This window comes from Lupinus angustifolius, chromosome LG10, assembly GCF_001865875.1.
Source record: "Lupinus angustifolius cultivar Tanjil chromosome LG10, LupAngTanjil_v1.0, whole genome shotgun sequence".
Classification (NCBI taxonomy): domain Eukaryota; kingdom Viridiplantae; phylum Streptophyta; class Magnoliopsida; order Fabales; family Fabaceae; genus Lupinus; species Lupinus angustifolius.
The window spans coordinates 3,897,467-3,916,057 of record NC_032018.1 but is presented as its reverse complement, the minus strand read 5'-3'; the positions used below and the strand labels follow the sequence as shown (position 1 = coordinate 3,916,057).

At 32.4% G+C, this 18,591-nt stretch overlaps 2 protein-coding genes and 1 pseudogene across 6 annotated transcripts; 2 read left to right on the top strand and 1 right to left on the bottom strand.

Annotated features, from left to right (window-relative positions):
• LOC109357855 (abietadienol/abietadienal oxidase) lies at window positions 1,096–5,115 on the top strand. Of its 2 annotated transcripts, XM_019601911.1 has the most exons (10): window positions 1,096–1,286; window positions 1,883–2,111; window positions 2,586–2,910; window positions 3,020–3,169; window positions 3,414–3,653; window positions 3,809–3,892; window positions 4,047–4,125; window positions 4,243–4,364; window positions 4,468–4,595; window positions 4,763–5,115. In XM_019601911.1, exons 2-10 carry the CDS (start codon window positions 1,888–1,890, stop codon window positions 4,866–4,868), a joined length of 1,458 nt encoding a protein of 485 aa, XP_019457456.1. In that variant the 5' UTR covers window positions 1,096–1,286; window positions 1,883–1,887; the 3' UTR covers window positions 4,869–5,115. The 2 variants fall into 2 exon arrangements, with proteins under 2 accessions (XP_019457456.1, XP_019457455.1); XM_019601910.1 differs by lacking the exon at window positions 1,096–1,286 and having other exon boundaries at window positions 1,321–2,111.
• LOC109358924 lies at window positions 6,422–9,227 on the top strand. 4 transcript variants are annotated; one of them, XM_019603420.1, is made up of 7 exons: window positions 6,422–6,648; window positions 6,735–6,805; window positions 7,680–7,728; window positions 7,864–7,970; window positions 8,476–8,558; window positions 8,659–8,988; window positions 9,037–9,227. In XM_019603420.1, the coding sequence occupies exons 1-6, from the start codon at window positions 6,600–6,602 to the stop codon at window positions 8,966–8,968; spliced, it is 669 nt and encodes a 222-aa protein (XP_019458965.1). In that variant the 5' UTR covers window positions 6,422–6,599; the 3' UTR covers window positions 8,969–8,988; window positions 9,037–9,227. The 4 variants fall into 4 exon arrangements, with proteins under 4 accessions (XP_019458965.1, XP_019458964.1, XP_019458966.1 ...); XM_019603419.1 differs by having other exon boundaries at window positions 6,423–6,648; window positions 8,659–9,227; XM_019603421.1 differs by having other exon boundaries at window positions 6,607–6,648; window positions 7,641–7,728; window positions 7,856–7,970; window positions 8,659–9,227.
• LOC109357614 lies at window positions 10,617–17,504 on the bottom strand (annotated as a pseudogene).

The following is an 18,591-nucleotide window of genomic DNA, read 5'->3' as shown; positions in this document are numbered from 1 at the left end:
CATTTCATCCTCCTCACTTTTTAAACCCATAATTCACTACTTAACTTTAAAATGTGACAACTACAGTTAAGTATAAAGTATTAACAATGTGTAAATAGAAGTAACATAAATTACTCAAAAAATATTAATATAAATTGTTAAAAATGTACCACTATAAATTGATATTGAATTAGAGTAGTTTTCTATATATAATCATCAATAGTCATAAACTTTTTTATGGCATTACCAAATATATACTTTCAGTCTATGAACAATGAACTGATTTCTTTTAAATGTATAATTGTCCATTTTAACTACGTAAACTTTTGCTTATTATGTTTGATAATGTAAGAAATAAAATAAATTCAGTTGTAATGCAAATTTTAGCGTTACTCTGGAAAGATTTGTTCACTTGTGCAGAATTTATAGAGCTCCCACTTGTAGCTACCTAGGTTGATGCTTATCAATCATGTCTATTATCGATAATAAGGAAAAGCACCTTATTCTTTCCTACTATATATATATATAATCTCAATTGATGTGATAGTACCAACATCAAGTATCCTAAGATATCAATGAACTCTAGTATAAATTTAAAGATTAAACGTTTGATTCATTAAATTAACACTTTGGTGTGAGAGATAATCACACATCTTTAAAAATAGATTAAATATTTATTCATATGTGAGAAAATATCATTGATTATATAAAAAAAATTGATATAGTATAATTATATTATCAAAGTAGTGTTTTTCTCATATGACAGGAATTAAATTTCACTCAATAATAAAGTTCAACATTGTACAAAGTGCTAATAACATTTTTTTAATTGGTGCACAACTACATAGCATAAAAAAGGACAAGTAAAAGTCTCTATCTAACTTCTCTTCATGATAACCTATACAGGTTGATGATTATGTACCTTATTTCATGCTTAATAATTTGGAAGAACACGTTATGATACCATTAAATGCTCAAAAGCTCTATTTTGGATTAAGAAACCCTTTCCCATATACACACATATATATTTACAATAAGTATATATGTATATATATATATACAATACTCATGAAATCCCTACTAGGCACATATTTTTTCCTCTCCTCCTTTATGTATGCCTCTCTTCAAATGAAGCTAAGCTTATAAGTAATACACAGCAGGTTCTTCCAATGCTGTGTATGTTACTGCATCAAGATAAATCATAAGTTGATTTAGACAACTTTTTTTCGTGGAAGTTTGAATTCTAGTTTCATGCTTTGATCAGTAACTAGATAGCCCTTTGCACTTTGACCCTTTTTTCTTGAAAGGTATATTATCCACTTGATTGCAAAATTAGATTCTCACTTTATGCTAATAGTTTTGAATTTTCATCACCACCTTTTATAAATTATAAGTATCTCACATATCAGAAAGAGTCGTAGTATATACTTTTAGTTGTTAGAATGTGGGTTGAGGAAATTTTTTGTATAAGATTATGAAATAGTCAGCAAATCTTCTATGTAGCAAAAAAGATATAATTTTGATATCCTAGAATTGTCTATATTAGACAAAAGATTGGATTCATATTTACTAAATATTGCTGTCATCTTTTGATCTTCTTCCAATTTTTTATTCATTTTTTTCCTTGCTAATTATTGTTAGAGCTTTACATGTTCAAACTTGTTTTAAAAAAATAGATTCTGGTAATGATTTATTCATGTAAAATATCAACTTAATGTGGCCCTACTAGATCTTAGTAAGCATGTTCACCAGTTATAAATTCTGCACCATTTCTTCAATTTTTTAATATGTTTACATTAGCATTGACAAGTGACTACCATGTCCTGCTCCACTATATTAATACTCAATCCTTTATGTAAGGTAGAAGTGTGATTATATTCTCTTTCCATTTTATTTCATACAGAAAATATGAGAGAAAATATTTCAGAAACATGGCTAGTTATGATTACTGTGATATTGGCCACTGCAATATTTGCAAAAGTAATTCAAGTCTTGTTGAGGAAGGAATACAGAAGCAAATCCAGATTGCCACCAGGAAGAAGAGGCTTGCCTTTAATTGGTGATAGCATCAATTGGTATAATGCTGTTGCAAGTTCTCATCCTCCTCAGTTTGTTGAAAAAATGGTGCAGAGGTACTTACTTAAATAGCAAGAAAAGTGTAGTAAATTTTAGCCTTTGAAATAGTTTTTGTTCTCTTTCCTATTTTCAAAGACTTGTAATTCACTTCTTTCTATACAAATCTTTGAGAATAGAGTGAAGGTATTGTGAAATTTTTGCAGTTACTTAATAGAAACAAAAAATGGAAATGAAAAAAGTTATTGCAAGCCTGAGTTGCTAATGAGAAATAGGCATGCAAGTAAATGATTTATTGATGCAAGGTGAATGTCTCAATTTCCAAGAGCTGATAATCCAATCATATGGCTTATAGAAAGACCCTTTTAACAAGAGTGTCAAGATGACTCATTTGAGTTCACTTGATGAGGAATATAAGTTGCTCATAGGAAAAAAGCTAGGCAAGAAGCTAATTTGAAAAAGCTAAAAAGTCCAAACAAATGGCTTATGAAAACCATTCTAATAGATGAAATGTTCATTTTGCTTTGGCATAGGTATGGTAAAATATTTTCTTGCAGCCTATTTGGGAAATGGGCAGTGGTTTCAGCAGATCCGATTTTCAACCGCTTTGTTATGCAAAATGAAAACAAATTGTTCAAGTCAAGTTACCCAAAATCCTTTAGAGATTTGGTTGGTAAAGATGGCGTGATCACGGTGCAAGGAGAGCAACAAAGGAAACTACACGGGATCGCCTCTAATATGATGCGTCTAGAGAAGCTTAAGTTCCATTTCATGAATGATATACAAAAGGTTATGCTCCAAACTTTGAGCAATTTTAACAACAACCAAGTCATTCTTCTCCAAGATGTTTGTAGAAAGGTAAGTAATTGCAAGTTGCAACTTCTAATGTATTTGTATTTCTAAGCTTATGACTAATATTTACTGCTAGTGGCTCGTTTTCAACTTATAGCAACATGGTTTATTGTAGGTAGCTATAAATTTAATGGTTAATCAACTATTAGGAGTTTCAAGTGAGTCTCAAATCAATGAAATGGTTCAGTTATTTTCTGACTTTGTTGATGGTTGTTTATCTATTCCCATCAACATTCAAGGCTTTGCATACCACACTGCTATGAAGGTACCACATAAAAACCTTCTAAAACAACTTATATGTAAAGAGAACAAAAAAACACAATAATGCTGAAGAACACAATTGAAAAGACTATCATTTTATTTATGCAAACATTTTTTAGCTATATAGTCTTAAACTATGTTTCAAAGAAATAAGTGCAGGATATAATTATGCTCAAATATATCACAGGACATTCACATGTCCCAACATAATTCTATGATTAATCTTACAATTATTCTTTGAATATCAGGCAAGGGAGAAAATCATAGGCAAGATAAACAAGACCATAGAGGTATACAGAAAAAATGGTGCTCCCATGGTAGATAATGGTGTCCTAGGAAGACTATTAGAGGAGGAAAGTTTGCCAGATGATGCTATAGCAGACTTCATTATCAATCTTCTCTTTGCTGGGAATGAAACAACCACCAAAACAATGCTTTTTGCTGTCTATTTCCTCACTCAATGTCCTAGAGCCATGAAGCAACTACTGGTATATATAACAGAACTAACCTTGAAATTGTTTCTGTTGTGTATGGCTCATAGTTGCGAGCGGAGCGCAATATATTTTTGTTTTGTTATATTATCATATTAAAAGTGGAGGAAACTATTTTTTCAATAATTTTTGCAAACTACTCTCTTGGACAGGATGAACAAGATTCTCTAAAGAATGATTCAGGAGAAGAAGGGCTTACATGGCAGGATTATAAAGCAATGCCGTTCACTCAATGCGTAAGAGACTCACTATCTTTCAAACCAGTTTGTCTTGAAGTCAAGTCTGATACATAATTCATCTCATAAATATTCTATACTCACTAAATCTGTAGCTAGCATATTCAACAGAGAAACACTGCATTAAGTTCTCATGTTTTCTTTGGATAAACAGGTCATTGATGAAACACTTAGACTTGGGGGCATTGCAATATGGTTAATGAGAGAAGCTAAACAAGACATTCAATACCAAGGTATAAAAAATTTCTTGTTAATTATTGGTTAATATTTATATATTTTTTCCTATGGCATATATGATATGCATGTAGAAGTTTTATAATAGGCCTAACACTATATCTTTTTTTGAGTAGATTTTGTTATTCCCAAGGGATGCTTTGTAGTTCCATTTCTTTCAGCAGTCCATTTGGATGAGAATGTGTATAATGCAGCTCTGAGCTTCAATCCTTGGAGATGGATGGAACCTGAAAATGAGGTTAGTCCACATACCCGAATAATAGTACACACTTCATATAATTTTGTACTTGCATTTTATTCATTTCATCAATTCTTTCTCAACTTCTATGCTCTCAATGAAGGAAAAGAGAAACTGGAGAACTAGTCCATTCTATGCACCCTTTGGAGGAGGTGCTAGATTCTGTCCCGGCGCAGAGCTAGCTCGCCTTCAAATCGCTCTTTTTCTTCATTACTTTGTAACAACCTATAGGTAATGGCGTAATGCTTCTCTCTTTTTCTATGTATAGTTCATAGTATAAAACATACAAGTGTTATGGCTCCAAAAATACCATGAATTTGTCTTAGCTTATAGATTCTAAGGTAAAGCATGCATTATGAAATTTAATCATAGCTGATGTATTGTATGCTTTGAAACAGATGGACACAAATCAAAGAAGATAATATGTCCTTCTTTCCCTCGGCTCGATTAGTTAACGGGTTTGAAATTCGCCTAACGAGACGAGAAGAACATGAAACAAATTGAAAGATGTCAGAAATGTTCATCTCAAATTCCTTCAGTTCATTATTTTTCTAGTCATTGTTTTCTCTGGCTACTTGTTTTTGCTGTGTACTATCTCAGTTCTCTCAACAATGATGTGTTTCAGAGTTCAAATTATGTTGTCATGTATACATATGTGTAGAATATTTTTTATAGTACAACATGTTTACTATTGATAAAGATTGTATAGCATAGAGCAGCCAAGTTATTTTTTCTTCTTGATAATTCAGTGTTCTTGACATTTAAGATTAAAAGATTGTTTTTTTCTATTGTATACATGACATATAGAGAATATGAATAATTAAGCAAATCTCCCTCAAATAAACCCATCCAAACATCATTCTTTTTCTGTTTTGTAATTGTGTTCCTAACAAAACTAGCCAAGGAATATAAGGGATGAGTGTCGCATATTGTGTGTTACTCCATATACCATGAGTTATGATTGGTTGGTTGAAAAAATGTATTTAACTTAAAATCTTAATTATTAAGTATTTTTCTGACCAATCATAGTTCATGGTACATGAAATATATACTATTGTAAGATGTGATCCTGAAATATAAAGTTTGATATTATGGAAATAAGAAAATAGTTTGCCAAATAAGTTCACATTTTGCTTTGAAGAATTGAATCTCATTCATTTTTTTCATGATACTAAATTAAGTGTTTATACTACTTACTGGATTAGGATGTTATGTGCTCTATGGAGTTATGAACCTATAAATTGGAGTTACATTATTTAAACATGATAATTATTTTACAATCTCTACGTCTTACTTATTTATCATGTATTTATGTGTCTAAATAAAATCTCAACATACAAAAGGCCAATGCAAGAAAAGTAGTCAAAAATTAATTGTACATTAAACATAATTCTAAAAATCAAACAACTCTCCAAAACTAGTTAACACAGGATGTGACATGAATTATAAGAAAGTTTGAATTGCAAAAGTAAAAAATAATTTAAATATATTTGTTTGATAAGATTAAAGTAGATCATCATCGATGTGAACTTATAACCTAATATTTTATTTAATAAGTTCTATTAACAAACACAATCATATGATTTTTATTTGGTCAAATAAATTAATACAGCACCTCTTGACAGCAAACATCCCAAATAACTAATATTTGGTAAAAACTATGAAACTACTCACGTCATGAACTAACCAATTGTGAGATTGTAGACCTTAATTTGTATAATTTTATATGTTTCTAGAAAAGTATTTAAATATTTAATAATTAAATTTTAACTTAATACATTTTTTCTACCATAAGTTTATGGATATAAATCGACACTAGTTCTGAAACAACACTTTATCCAATGGAAAACAAATTATAAGTTTTTTCTACCAATTATAAGTTTGTACCATTAAAAAATAGATTTTAAGCTCTTTATCCGATGGAAAACAAATTATAAGAATAATTTGAAGATGAGAAATTTGAAAATAAAAAATAATCTGAGAAAATCCATTTGAAAGATAAAATGAGGAACTTAAAATCAGAAAATAATCTACAAGTTATGCATGTACGAATTTTGTGAGAAAAAGATACTATGTTCTAGAAGCGTCCTATACCTACCCTTTCATTCTCTCTCTCTTTGGAAAGAAATCACTATTCACCTTCACAGCAAATTTGTAACTCAATATATTCTTAAATTCCAATTCCATCAAAGAAGGGAAATATAAGTTCTTCAAAGAGAGAAGAAAATTTTGGATATGGCAGGGAGAGAAGTTCGAGAATACACTAACCTAAGCGACCCCAAAGGTATTCAATTTTCAATTTCCATTTTTTATTTTCAAAGTTTTGATCTTTTTCTGATTTTGGGTACTGGGTATGTGTTAATTTTGCAGATAAGAAATTGAGTAAAGGGAAAAATAAGATTGACGATGAAGACATTACGTTTCAACGCATGGTTGCAAAGGTTAGCGCATTTAATCACCCTCCGTTCTATTCTCTTCAATTCAAGTCCTTTTTTCATATATATTCACATTTTTTATAATAAGGAAAAATTATATAACTTGGTGTCCATTTGAAATTTACTAATATTTGGTGCTTAGTAACATGAACCCTTTTAGTCCCTTATATATATAATTTTGTGTTTGTTAGTATTTTGTAATGTGTTTTTATCTATTTGCATTTTGCAGTATACAAAACACAGTTTCTGGGATTATTCATGAGAATGTTCCTTGATCTTCTATTGTTTTTAGATGCCTTTTTTAATTACTGTATGCACTAAGATAGCAGATTTAGAATAAGCATTGTAGATTCATAGGTAGCTTCTATGCATTTCAGGAATCCTGATTGAGGAATGGAGTGAAGTAAGAGTTTATCTAAAACCTAAGCCATGCTATATGTTGTTTGTAAGTTGTAATATGGTTGTCTTTAGTGCTCTAAGACTTTAGAATACCGTAAATGTTCATCCAAGGCATGGTGCCAAATTCTCGACTTAGTTATGTGTTGCCAGTGTGAAAGAGTTTTGAGCCACACAAGGATCAAGCAAAGTGATTAGAAGTAGATTTATTTTTTGCGCTAACAAATTTGCTCATATCCCAAGCTATAGTTATCTATTTCAAATGAAAAAGAAAAAGGAAACTTCCAACTTATGACTCAGGAAGAGACAAAAAGAAAATGTATAATGACGGAATTCGGTTTTTCAATGTTTTTGCTTTTAGATATGTAATGTCTGTCTATGCTGGTTTAAAATTCCAATATCTTTTATGAATTTGAGGAATTTTGCTGATAACTTGCCCCGGCAGGGATATTGGTTTCCTGTACTGGGTGGATGATGCAAGCAGATGCAAGAGGTTTCCGGAGAGCGTGGTGGTTACCTTCATGGACGTGGCGGTACCACTTTTTCTTTCTCGCCTTTTGTGTTTCTATGTTCATTTTGCAGTTGTGCTCTCTCACCACTTGCTTGAGGCTGCTGCTCATATTTTTTGTTAAGTTTATTGGGTCGATTTTTAAAGTTTAGATATGCAGCCTTGGACAGTGACGATCTACTCTATCTAAAGGAGCAAATGGAAGCTGAGGAGGATGCAGAGCGCCTCCTTCGCCGTACTGAAAAGCGAGCATTTGCTGCATTTAAGATATCCTTTTGTAGTCCTTACAACCGATAATATGCTGTGGCTTTTGCTCCATCATCTTTGGTTCAAAATGATTTCTCGACTTCCAAAACTATTTGTTTTCCTTTTCACTAAGGACTAAGTTACTGGATCTGTCAATATATGGTCACTTGAATAAAACTTAATTCAGAATTTAAATTACTGAATTACATATTTCAAGCTCTATGATTGTAGTACATTTTTGTTTTCGAAGTATTTATATGATTATAAACTTGTAATACTTACACGATTTATACTCTTGATTTTTTATTCCATGAACTAAAACCAAAAGTGTTATGATTGTCTTATCTAAATATTTTCTATTGAATTGATTTATCCAAGTGCAACCTAGGTATTTCTAAGCTTCTTATATTTTCCTTTCCCATAATTTATGAAAGTTTATTTGATGATACTCATAAACTTTATTTTTTCTTTGAATTTGCTTGTGCTTGTAATTGTGTATTCTTTTGTTTCCTTCACCAATGGATACAGAGCTACAAGCTTAGCAGATTCATCACCTGCATCAGTACCGTTGCCATTTCGGGTTGAGCCAAGGCCAAAGAGTGGAATCAGGTAAAATCTTCTTCCTCTGCTCCTTTCTCCTATATGCATTCCGTGTCGTTCCTTTCCTTGTTTCTGTGTTGTTAATATTGTTATGTTCTGTGTTATATAGGCAGCAAGATCTGCTGAAAAAAGTCGTGGAGATCAAACCTAAGCGGCCTAGGACCGATGGCAATCAGTCAACCCCCGTTTCCAGTAGTATTCCTGTTATACTTAGTAAGCCCAAGCAGGATCATTTGAAAGAGAAGGAACAGTCTTCGTCAGGACCAAAGAAAGTTGAGGAGCAGTCCTTGTCCAGTTCAAAGAAAATAGAGGAACGTCCTTCATCGGCAGCGCAGGAAACAGAAGTGAAGCCTAAGATCGAAAACACTGGTGTGGGATTATTGGGTTTGGCATATACTAGTTCTGACGATGAAGAATGAATGTTGAGAATCGTTCAGTGATTGTTTTTGTAGCCTACATAATGCTTTATTTAGTTAGAGCCAGTATAATTGAAATTATCTAGTAAATGATGGCATCAAAAGTTCCATGTATGACAATATGAAACATTAGTTTGAATGGTGGAAAAGGATGAAAATGAAGTGTTGGGCCCTTGCCATGTAAAACAACTAGATAATTGATACAATTTTGTAGGCATTCATTGAATCTTAAAGTGCCATGTTTTGTTTTATCATGCCATGATTTTCTGGTTGTGGATTGTGGAATGATGCAGCAAAACCATTAAAAGGCTTATTCTTTTAATATTTAAGACTGAACACAAGGCAACACAATGTATTGTTTATTAGGTAAAAAAAAAACTTATGTTGTACTGCAAATTGTACTTGGACTTTGAACTAATATTAATGGTGGTAACTTCAAGTTTATTTTGGTAATCTTGATTTAACAGTTTATGAACATGAACATGATGTAAGTTGATAATTAGACATTAGAATTCTACAATTATTTAATATCTCTTGATCATGTTGTGCCTGCATTTGACCACCTTTTCTGTATACCCACAATGGTGACACATTTGGTACACCCAATGAAAGACCCCAAATAAAAAAAAACACTGGGGGGGCTCTTCTAAAGTGGAACTTATATTTTAAAACCTGAAATACACATCAGATTTTGGTTAGATTCATTAAATAAAGTATGAAAGTGAAGTTTTGGTCTATTCATTGTCTCTGTTTAGAGAAACTACACGTGATAATGTCACATTATGCATGTTAGGATAGATGGTATTTAGGGGATGAAATGAAAGAGGATAAATGAAGCTTATATTGTATCTTTTGAACTTGGGTTTACTAGGAAATAGTCTCTCAGCTTAAGGAGGAAGATTTCATACATTTAGTTTTTCCAAACTCCACTAAATAAGAGTCTCATGCATTGAACTGCCTTATTTTTACGAGGCCTTATTTCAAGGAAGTTAGGTTCCTACGGTTGTGAAGTAAGGTTGTTGGTAGTTGGTGAAGGGGAGGAGGAATGAGCATGATTTGCATTTTGGTGAATTCAGCTTTATAATGTGGGACAGCGGAGTTGTACTGGGGAAGATTCTAGAGCATTCTGTTCAATTGGGATCTAGTTGTGGGTTGGTTGAGTAATTACAATCACAATATTACTTGGATCTGTTGATCAGTTTGTGCAAACTAAGTTACATGGTACATGATTCCTAAAAGTTGGTCACTTTTATATTATTATTACAAGACTTCCTTTATAATGAACGTAATATTTGATACTTGGTACACTATATGTTTTTTAGCTTGTTCTTAGTCTGTAATGCACTATTCTTATTTATTTTCTTAGGATGAAAGCCATCAAAACCTCAACCTACCATAATCCTAAGGATGGCATGAGATATAAGTTTCTCTTGAACTACAACCATTAAGACCATGGAGAAGTATTCAACATGTAACCCAATTTTCATATGAACATGCATAACTGATGCAGGTACTGAAGGGCATAGAATTTTGAAGTATAGGGAGAGAAGGTGGTTTATATACTTATAAAGGAAACAATTCATTTTATCAATTGTATACACAGACCAATTATATAAACCTGTTTAACAAATGGATGTGACTGGCTTTACAATGAATTGAAATTACAATATTATTATTTATGGCAAGGAGACCCTTTTCCCCTCTCATTTGACACTTTACATGGGATGCCACTGGAAGCTCTATTTGCAGGGATCTTTCAATTATTGTAAGGAAAAGAGGAAACTAATATATAAAAGGGAAAAATCAAACACTTCTTTTCTATTGACAAGAATTGAAAAAACACCCTTTTGAGCTTGAAGTTGATTGTATCATTCAGAGGTCCCCAATTTATTGTATTTTATCTTTTGTCACCCTTGAGATGGTTAGGAGTTAGGACCACTCTGTCCCTCTTTTATGTTCTCTGTTCTCCATGAGGGGTCCACTGAAGGAAGTTGATATTCATCTGGTTTCAAGGCCAATGCAAAATCCGGCAATGTTGGTGCCGTCTCCATGATCCTGAAACAGAAGAATTATGACGTGATTCTTTTTATCACTATGCTTCTTTTTATTAACCGAAAATAATTATGCGATTGCAGTTAGGCAACAAGTTACTCATGCACTCTGGAAAGTTTACCTTTCATGAGAGTATAGATCACGGTTTATTCGCACCTTGCTTAAAGTATCCTTAGGAATTTTCTCAGACAGATATTTCATGGTTCCCCAAAGTGGTGGATTTCTGCACCATGACTGCCAGTTAGATGGGCCATTATGCATCACATGACCAGAGAAAGATAAATAAGGCATTGAGAATAAGGTTGAACACATAAAAAGGGCAATGAGAACCATGCACCATTAATACTCTTCAACAAATATTAGAGGTTCATGTCAAAGAGTTTAACACTAGCAGTTAAAATATCTCTTAAAAAATATCAAAAAAGGGCATTAGTTTATGTTAAGTATATCAAAAGATACTGCTACAATATTGTGTGCTTGTTGTTTATATGCACACATATCCTCCTCATGAATCATGCTGATCTTCAACGGCCAATGGGAGATTTCACAATAATTAGCAAATGTCAGTCAAATTATTATTACTGAGTTCCATTAATGAGGACAAAATCATATTATTCCAATAGGTGAAACTAAGAAACAAACTTTTGAAGGTACAAGATGCTAGAGAAACTCAAGATGGAAATGATACGAATTCAAGGTGTTTCACAATTTCAACCAAGTCAAGGGCAAAGAAACTGCTATGAATCATAGTTGTTCTTTGCAACAAAAATAATATTAACATTTCTAGAATAATAGTTAGAATGGTCTTCACAACAACAACAACTAAGCCCTTATCCTACTAGGTGGGGTCGGCTAGAATGGTCTTTACCAAAATAAAATAAAATCCAAATTACGAGGAGAAAACTAGAATTGTAGATAATGGTTTCATACTTCACCTACTGACCAAATATAACAGTGAAACAAACATGCTGATATTGAGACCAATAAAACCTATGTTCAAATAAATATCTATGTTTTAACCATGCAAACTAGCTATTATTTATGGGGAAATAGTAAAATCATGTTTCGGAAGACAGATAACAACTGCATAACCGTGTGTGGAAGGGTAGATAATGGTTAACCTTGACAATGGAGGTGAAGCATTGAAAACCTCACACAGCTTCTTACTTTCTTTGAAATACTCATCTGCTGCTTGTAAAGCAGCTACAGCCATGCCATGAGACTTTTCCGTATTTCCCTCATCAAGAATTAAACCATGATAATAATATGCTGCAGCCTGGTAAACCATTACAAGAAGCATATCACAAATAATTGTTAGAATATACAAGGGTCTTAGCAGTTAGCACTAAAAACCGGTTTATTTCATTCTCATATTTTGTTTAATATTTTATTAAATGGCAAGATGGATAGGAGGGAGGGCGAAAGCATATACCTTAGCTTCAACATATTTCCATTTCACAAAAAGAATGTGCTTTTCACCCCAACCATTTGCTAGTGGAAGGTTCATAATGTTATCTTGAGCCTGTAAAATAAATAATGCAAGCAAAATAATGTACATTGAGCAAGCGCACCCATGTATTAATTCACACATAATATAAGCGCACAAACAAATAGACAGAGCATATAGAATTGGAACAGATTTGTCTTCGGAAAAATGTTATCCGTACAGAAAAATACAAGAGAAACAAATTAGAGAACCCATAAGAAATTTGGGATATAACCAAAACAACAAAGGACCCATTTGGCCATTCCCCAGTGACAATAAAAAATGAAGTACAGACCCCATAAGAAACAAGTTATCTTACTTGTTGCCAATATTTCACCATCTCGCATGCAAGTCTACGCTTCACTGCAATAGTGGCTTTAGCACTATCAATTGCCACTCCGAGTTGGATATCTACACCCTGATCAAAAAAGAGAAAGTAAACAAGTATAGCTGCAAAATGGATATGAAGGAAAGTATCTCTATGTTGAGCGTTCCTCTTGATTGGTCTTCCATTCAATACAAGTCCCACTACGTGAGAATTTTTTTCCAAGATGGGAGATTCACCTATCTAAATTTAACGTTTTTGAATCTCAAATTCTTAAAGTGAGACAGTGCAGTATTAGAACCAAAACACCTTAACTATTATGTAACTTCAATCTTAGCATAAAAAATAGCTCACCTTTTTTAACCATAGCTTTAATTTTCACCCTCAATACATAAATATATTGTATATATAGAAACAAGTAACCTGAGAGTTTGAGTTGAAATTTAGGGTATAAACTATTGTTCTCTTCTTCCATTCACCCTTACACTTCACTTCATTCCTTTTTTAAATTATGCAAACGAAGTCAAGTAATAAGAGACTTAAAAACCAAATTTATTATTCTCATATTCAACACGCAATAAGAAAGATTTCATTGTTCCACATGTCCTTGTCCACACAAAACTAAACTACCCTAGAACAACTTTAAGAAAATGAAAACAATCATAGGGTTGAAAAACAACTTGATGTTTATAGTGGATTCTTCAGTGTTGGCGAAGTAAAAATGTTATCTCCATAAAAAATATCTGTTTTTGGAGAATCATAAGCATTATTAGTAGGTAATACAGTTCACTACACTTTAACACTAAATAAACCATAAGCATACTTTTTGTGGTGGATGCGTAAATGCACCCTACCAAAGCTAAGTAAACTATTTGAATATAGATCATAACATTGTGGGAAGATAATGTAAAAGAAATTTGCCATGTTAATGATACACATTAGATTTTTCGATTGGTGAACAACAGGACACATGAAACTCCTTTCAATACCTGTCCTAATGCTTGTAGACAGAGTGCTCGAAGAACTCCGTCTGCTAGGTCTACTGGTAAATTTCTCCTAAATCAAAACCAATGTAATGAACATCAAATGAATGAAGAAGGGTCTTCAGATTACACAAAAAAGTGAGACAGTCAAAACATTGCAGACGTTACATATGCACAAACCTGAGTTCTGGAGGCAACTGCGGAAGAACATGCCTTACAGCACAATCCAGATATCCAGCAGCCTTTAAGAAGATGTCAACAGAAGTTCTTATGCTTTCTGTTAGTGAGGACCAAATAGTTTAATTTTCACAATAGGAAGAACTTAAATTAGGATGGGCAACAATGCAGGAACAACATATTGCACTTTTGCAGTATATCAGACAGGAAAGAAATATATCTGCCAGTTAATCAACTGCCATAATGTATAATCATAAAATGAAAATATTACCACAAACTTTCTATGAAGAAGAATTTTTTTCCAACAATGCATACATAGTGAAGATGTGGCAAGTCCTAGCTAAGAAAAGGGTCTACCAATCATGCAAGGCAAAGAAAGAGCAAAACAAAATAAAAAAGGATAGAAAATTATCTTTCACCAAACATGAAGAAATGTGATGAAGGTAATAATTACTAGTAATTAAAAACATTTTTTTCTCATTCTTTGTCCATTAGTCAAATAGAAAGATATGTATTAGAGATACGAAGTTGAGGATCCACATAAAAGATGTGATATAAGCATGTGTGTGAGCATGCCCTTGTGGGTGTATATGTATATATAACTGTCCACCCCGCCCCAAACACAGACATAAAAAGAAGCAATATTATTTGAAAACCTCAAGAATATTTCACTTGTGTATCTCTAGTTTATCTTCAAAATAGCAAGGACATGGTGGTAGGAGTGTCTCCAATTCAAGGTCAAAACTTATCTATTACAATGTATCTTGGCTGCTCGATATAATAGGCAATATAAGACCCTGGGAAGGGGCAACAAATTTGTTGACATGCACCAACATATTTTGTAGTATTAGTTACCTTCTGTTACTTTCGGTTGATTGCCATCAGAAGATGATCTTGGAAGCAGTAATAAATTAGCCTGTGATAGTAATAGTGTTGCCATCAAATGCAAAACTGACAACACCTCATACCAAGCATTAGACATGGCGGTTTCCTGCAAAAAGGGTCAATCACAACACCATAAATCATGGGAGTAGTATGAACAAATCAATCAGCATCCTTTGGTATAGAAAGTAACCTCAAAATCAACCCCGGAAACATGTGTGCAATAAAAGAAAGTTGGGAATTACCTCTGCATCATCCTCTTGATTCACCCAAACAAATTTTACTTTGTATTGCAAATTGCTTCCTGCACCAATAAGGAAAAGCAATAATAGGCAAGATTTATCTTACAGAGAGCATGCATGACATGTTAATGAAATAACACAAGCTTTACCATCTTCAACTAATCCCATAAGAACTGGCAAGTAAGCTTCAAGAGCGTGCAGAAGATCAGCCAATGTTGAACCTCCTGCAAACGAAATCACATGATGCCCATGTGTCAAAAAAACTGAACAACTTATTTATCATACACTAATTCCATCCTTGCTAAAAAACCTAACCATGCTGGGTAGCACTTCTTCTTTTTGTTCTTGTGATTGTAGGGCCTTCTTGGGAAGCCATTACAACTATACGAGTTCTAAGAGCAGATAGGCGTTCAACTATATTCTTGGACAAGTAGTCACCAAGTGACTGAGCAAAATCAACAGGTTTAGGAATTCTTAGACCAGGAACATAGACCGAAACTTCTCCAATACTCCCTGGCTTCCTTCTATTTCCGCCAGAGTCCTTCCGAGTCGATAACAAGCAGCCCATTTCTGGTGGCTTATATACCTGCTGAATGCTGATACAAATAAGAATCTCTATTTCGGTGAGTATAGTGACTATCTATTGTCTCTGACATAAAGCTGTACAAAATTAATAATAAAGTGCTGAGGATTACAGTCCCGGAATATATTCCACTGACAAAAATGTTGACTTGTTGTATTAAAAGTTCAAAGATCTTAGCAAGCACTCACAAGGGAACTAAGAGATTAAGACTAAAAAAGACACCAATATGACTAATTAAATGCCAAGTTGCCCACTACCAAAAAAAAAGTTAGTAGGTTACTCACGAGCAGCATTTACATCTAACTTGTAATGGAACTCCCTCACTGCATTATTACTACTATTTGAAAATGGACTAATATTTTATTCAGCAGCATTAATTTTATACCTTTTTCTGGCCTCTTTTCATCAGCATTAATGATTCTCTCTTCCTTATCCACTACCTCAAAAGCTAACAAGATTCATAATCTTAATCCTTAATTAAAAATAAGCAACTAAGATTTGTCAACTAACCTTTTCCTTTGCCTTGGTTGTTGACTGGTTAAGTCAAAAGTTCTAGTATTCTCTGCACGCAAAATTCACATGTTGAGGCTTAAACTTGAGAGAAAGAAACAGAGAGAAAAAAATAAAAAAGCAACAACATCACAAGACCAGCATGAAAAACATGACAAGTGGTGTCTGAGTCAATGTTTAACTAAGACAACAACATAAAAGTTTTCACAAGATGACACCATGTTTTCATGGCGATAACACTTAAAGGTAGGATTTCCCGTGCACCCTATTACACTAACAACAAAAAGTAACATCAATAGCAAGAGGCAATGATTCAGACTCAACCACAATGGAAAGTTCCTCAAGGCAAAGTAGCTTCGAGTAAAAAAACTTAGTTTGTTTATTTCATATAAAAGCATAAAGCCTTAAACTCAGCAAGGAACAACAATTGTGTGTAAAGGCTTCAAAGAAATTCAAAACAAGCAACAATTGCAGAAACGGAAAGGAACATTTATATTCATCTCCTTGTGCCAATTTATCAAAAAACGTGTCTGGTGGCAGCTTGAATTAAAAACAACTTTAAAAGCTTAAAACTTTTTGAAACAAAAGAGAAAAATGCTCCATTGGGTTGGTGAATAAACCATACACAATCCTCAACTTTTAGAACTTAAATTATAACCAAAAGAACGCTTTTTCCCAATACTCACCACCCAATGCAAAAAAAGAAAATGAACTTGGTTGAGCTGATTTTTCAACATGGGAAAATCCAAAACAGTAATCCCAAAAAAATGAACACTTTTTTTCAATAAAAACTATTTCCAAACTTGCAATAATTTCATTCTCTCACCCTTCCCAGCCTTAAATTTATCACTAACGACAAAACAAAAGCAAAAATTCAAGAGTGTCATATCTATGTATTATACACAATCACTTCATCCACCACCATTCATTTCTATTATTTTATACAAGAGCCAATGATAAGAGTAAATGGTAATTGAAAATGAACTATGAATGATTCAGTAATAACAGTATAAAAAACAATTATATTGTGAGAGTATCTTTTTCTTAAAATTTAATGTATGCCAAGAATCATATTCTAATGCTTCTTACCATGAACAACAACACAGTGGTAACTGATTCAGTTCAACTGAATGAACAAAACTCAACCACTTGATTCAATTCAATTGCAAATAAAAAAGCATAGCCGCCATGAAGATGAGAATTGAAGAAGTTAAATGCAAAAAAAAAATGTGATTTTAAGCTATTCCTCCAATGAGAAGAACAATGATAGACAGAGTTGGGAACATAAATTTAGAAAATGTAATATGTATGTTATGTTGTTATAAAATACTCTTGTACTAGATTTAATCGCAAGTGTTTAAGACCGGTGTTTAAGATATTATAAAAAATATATAATATTTTTATAATTTGGATGGAGTCTTTGTTTTTTGTCCTTATTATAAAGAACGAAATTCTAGCTTTTGAAATGGCAATGATTTATGGAAGTAAATCTGCTATCACATGCATATTATTAATTATATTAATTGGAAAATATATTTAAATTAAAATTTTAATAGTTTTAATATTATTTTGACCAATTTTGGGGAAGAAGATGATGTTTCTCATGATTTATATATAAATGTAATATCTATATATTTTTAGTGTAAAAATTTATATATAGTCAATATATTATATATCATTTATTTGTAATTTATTTTTGAGTAATTAAACATGAAAGACTCGGGATACACTGAAAACATATACCACTGATACAATGAGTGAACATTTTTTCCCTCTCTTTTATCTATTATGTCTATAGCATTATAATTAATCATTTTGTGTTTTAAGTTTTTTGAATTGGTTCAGTAACTTTTTATGTTAGTTTCACATTTGCCATTTCATAATTTTATTTAAGAATCAAATTTGTTCCTAAAGGTCAAATCGGTGCATCAACTACTTTAGTTAGTTTTAAATTGATCCATGGTGTTAGAGAAAACGTAACATTATGACTACCAATGTTAATAAATATGAATTTGAGGGACCAATTTGATAACAAAAGGTTGTCAGCTAAACCTTAAAAACAATTGATTTAAATAAGTTTTATCCTATAAATATGAATGATTTTGAGATTAGTCCTCATAAGTTTTTTGGACGTTTATGATCCTTAAAAATTAAGAATTTGGAATTCATATCCCTTTGTTTATCTTATTATGTGATTACTTGATTAACTATAGTCCTCATCAACATTATCACATAGGATGGTAATAGGATGGAACTGAATAGTATTTTTCCGTATTTATACACGTAATATTTGTGGATACTTTGTTGGGGTAAGGGCATGTGTGGGTACACAATGAGTTTTTTAAATTTAAATATATATATATATATATATATATATATATATAAT